Raw genomic sequence first — 2,148 nt, 5'->3', positions numbered from 1 at the left:
TTTTTACTAGTGCAATTAAAAACAAAAAGCCAAGAAAATGAAATGAAAAGAAAAGGTAGATAAAAGGCCAACAAAAAGCCAAATTTTTTAATAAAAAATGCATGCTATGTCCCTGTGGAAAAAGTTTATCCAAACAAGTGAATCCCTTAATTTTTTTTAACAGTGCAATAAAAAAGCAAAAAACCAAGAAAATGAAAAGAAAAAGCAGATAGAAAGCCAACAAAAAGCCACACGGAGTTAGGAGTTTTTAGGGGTCACTTTAGATGCCACAAAGAGTTGGGAGTTATTTTAGAGTTGTAAGTTATTTTAGAGTTGTAACCTAAATTATCAATTGATGAGAAGCGTAACCCGTACATGTAAAGGTATAATTTGATTCATAAAAAAACAAAAACAAAAAAACCAAAAAAACCTTTTCAGGATTATAAAGCTGTTCAAAATCCAAATATGAAGGTATAATTTGATTCTTCAACCCAAAAAAAAAAACTTTTCAGGATTATAAAGCTGTTCAAAATCCAAATATGAAGGTATAATTTGATTCCTAAAAAAATAAAAAAACCTTTCACGAGAATACAGTTGTTCAAAATCCAAATACAAGATAGAAAATTATCATTCCTATTTTATCTTAAACCATAGTTTGAAAATTTTTGAAATTAAAATGCGATCTTCAAACCTTAAAATTTGGTATTAATAATATCTGAAATGACCAAAATTTAAATCATCAAAAAATTTCTTAACTTAAAAGTTAGAATATAAAAACATAAAAAAATGCTCTTGAATACAATATATCTATGTTAACAAGATTATCGAAACTTATACCATCCAGGCTTAGCCTAGCATTACAAGGCCTTAGGATAAAAACACATCTTACCGACCTTCCACCACACCTGTTAAGCTAAGAATATTCAGAGAACATAAAGACACTTCATAAATCCCAAACAAATGATGCAACAAAATAAAAGTAATATATTATCATACTATATAAAGATAAATACAGCGACGACAAACGAAGAGCTATGTGCTCAAAAGACTGAAGAACCGCTGAGCTTTTGTTCATCATCGAAAGACGAAGAAGCAGAGGGCAAGAAGATGTCACTGCAAATCTCAGTATAGAAATGGCTCACCAAGTCCCTGTACACGGGACACGTTAGATTCTGATAACAGTACAGCAATTCTTCCACATCCATCAGATCTGTCACATTCTTGTCCTCCGCAACCATCTCGATGAGACACTTTCGAAACTGCTTGCACGCATTGTCGACATCAACGGGCCTCGATCTCGCGACCCTGTGCTTGCCCCCGCTTACCTGCTTCTCGAATTCCATGGAAGAAATCGATTCTTTCAGGGACGAGGCGGGCGTAACCGGAGTATTGTTGTGAATTCCGCTGTGTTTATCAAAGTCTGGGGAATTAATCATGCCGCCCTGATCCGCAGCTTCCATATCTGAAGACTCGGCTTTCTTGATTTTAAGCTTAACCCTGCAATTCGGCAGCACAGCAGTGGACTGGCATAGCCGGCCTAAACGAAATATCCACGGTTTTTTCTTTAACCTCAATCCTCCATTGCTCTGCAATTGTCCGCTGAGATCCTCGGGAGAGATCGCAAGTTTCTCGTATTGTAGAGGGGCGGAATTCTCATCCTCAACCTGATAATCGGCCTGAAGACTCTTGATATCCGAAGAATTTGTGCAAGAAACGAGCCGTGGCAAAGAAAAACAAGACAAAGGTAAGGCGTTTAAGTCTCGGGGCGATGTCTTTAAAGATCGGCTCTGGGTCCTTATCATCTTTAAATTCTTCTCTCTCATTGCTGCGAATCTGCTTTTGCTTTAATTTCACGTCTTAACACTGCTGCTGGTAGGATAAACTCGTAGAAATTTGGATCTTTTTCTTCTTTCTTTTATTCTTCAGCTTTAATGGCGGCCGATGCTTTGGATTTCTGTGCAGAATAAGAGCCTTTTATAACTGTAGATGCTCGAGCTTGAGCTGTCCCAAGAGGGAGGTGCTACTTGCTTTGAAAGCATGGAGGGGACCTGTGTCGTGCTTTGAAAGGCAATAAAGGCTTAGTGGGGCACCAGTGTAAGTGGAAGAGCAACGTGCCCACGTGTTACGGAGCACGAACCATAACGTGCACTGTGATTTGAACCGTCGACG

The 2,148-nt window shown here is 37.9% G+C and overlaps 1 protein-coding gene across 1 annotated transcript; it reads right to left on the bottom strand.

Moving 5' to 3' along the window:
* Nucleotides 1–943: 943 nt before the first annotated feature.
* Nucleotides 944–1,925, bottom strand: LOC149139036 (uncharacterized). The gene has a single exon (XM_089449690.1). It carries the CDS (start codon nt 1,800–1,802, stop codon nt 1,020–1,022), a length of 783 nt encoding a protein of 260 aa, XP_089305816.1. The 5' UTR covers nt 1,803–1,925; the 3' UTR covers nt 944–1,019.
* Nucleotides 1,926–2,148: the final 223 nt, after the last annotated feature.

Source organism: Pinus tabuliformis, chromosome X (assembly GCF_031772625.1).
Source record: "Pinus tabuliformis cultivar Carrire ecotype Pingquan chromosome X, CPIR1, whole genome shotgun sequence".
In the NCBI taxonomy this organism is placed as follows: Eukaryota; Viridiplantae; Streptophyta; class Pinopsida; order Pinales; family Pinaceae; genus Pinus; species Pinus tabuliformis.
The sequence above is the reverse complement of the archived record's forward strand: the minus strand, read 5'-3'. Positions and strand labels throughout refer to the sequence as shown.